This window comes from Pteropus vampyrus, unplaced genomic scaffold (genome assembly GCF_000151845.1).
Source record: "Pteropus vampyrus isolate Shadow unplaced genomic scaffold, Pvam_2.0 Scaffold23, whole genome shotgun sequence".
Taxonomy (NCBI): Eukaryota; Metazoa; Chordata; class Mammalia; order Chiroptera; family Pteropodidae; genus Pteropus; species Pteropus vampyrus.
Genome location: NW_011888804.1, coordinates 25158 through 26285, shown reverse-complemented (window position 1 = coordinate 26285; position 1128 = coordinate 25158). Strand labels below are relative to the sequence as shown.

Sequence of the window (1128 nt, the reverse complement as noted above, 5' to 3'; positions counted from 1 at the left end):
GGGGCGGGTATATTGGCCTGGCTGTGCGGAGTAGGGAAGGGAGACACTGTTTGCCCCTCCCCTTCCTGGTGCCCCCAAATGCTCAGCCTCTCAGACGTCTCTGTGGGGAGCAGACAGGTACCCCTATTGCCACGATTAGGTTGTAACTGTCGGCCTTCTGTAAAGGCAGTTTCTCTCCTTCTAAAAATTCCTGAGCCATCTCTTCTGCTGCGTGTAGTCTCCCCCTTCTTCGTCTCTATGAGCTGATACTTGGAAAAATTCCCTTTCTGTCATTTTGAACTGGTTGAGGGGAGAGAGCAGAAAACCAAAGTAGCCAATTTGACATTTTTAAATTTAAATTTTATTTTTTCCAATCTGCCTTTTTTTTAACTGATCACCAGCTTTTACTAAAACACGATAGAAATCCTTCTCAAGGCACTGATTTCCTTTTTGCTCATTTCTTGCCTTTTTTTTTTTTTTCAGGATAATTACAGAGGCACGAGGGATATTTTCTTGACTTGAATCTTTTAAGACTCTCCGGTCGGCCGAAGCAGCCTTTGACATGCTTTTAAAATTTAAGCATATTCGTTCACGGGAGGCTATTAATCGACAAATGATGATGAAATTCAATGACATTCTTGCACAGTATTGTAAAGAGGTAATTGAAAAATCTATAGCTGCTCTAGCAGTAACAATATACTTGGCAAGATGTGAACAATTGAATCACACTATTTTCTGTCTTTCCCATCTAAATTCAGGGAAATCGTCGCGTTTTTCCCAAATAAATATGTCACATAACACAGGTAACCAGAACAAAGTGGGTTTGTTTATTTATTGGAGACATTCAGTAGGAATCTATCAAGCACAGCGTTATGCACCTCACTTCGTGAGGGGCCCCGTGGCAGTTAGGAGGGTCACAGCAGTGACAGTAGCAGTCACAGCCAACCAGGTGTGAAGGTCATGTCTGTACTTTTATATTAATTCAGAAAAATGTAGCTGGTGCTTGCGTATTCCAAGTATGGCATTAGGCAAAGAGAGAGATGAACGAAACGCAGATTCAGGCTTCAAAACTCAGTCTCTAGTGGGAGAGGCAGACAAAAAAAAAATGCGTATCATCTTACTCAGAAGGTAAGTGAGAATGTGTGAAGT

The 1128-nt window shown here is 41.8% G+C and overlaps 1 protein-coding gene across 1 annotated transcript in view; it reads left to right on the top strand.

The window, feature by feature from the left end:
- Positions 1–1128, top strand: part of LOC105289361 (dynein heavy chain 10, axonemal-like) — a 37457-nt gene that overhangs the window by 22455 nt on the left and 13874 nt on the right. Inside the window, exon 10 of the mRNA XM_023528139.1 lies at positions 497–637. Within this exon, the coding sequence (XP_023383907.1) occupies positions 497–637 (141 nt within the window). The remainder of the gene's footprint in view (positions 1–496; positions 638–1128) is intronic.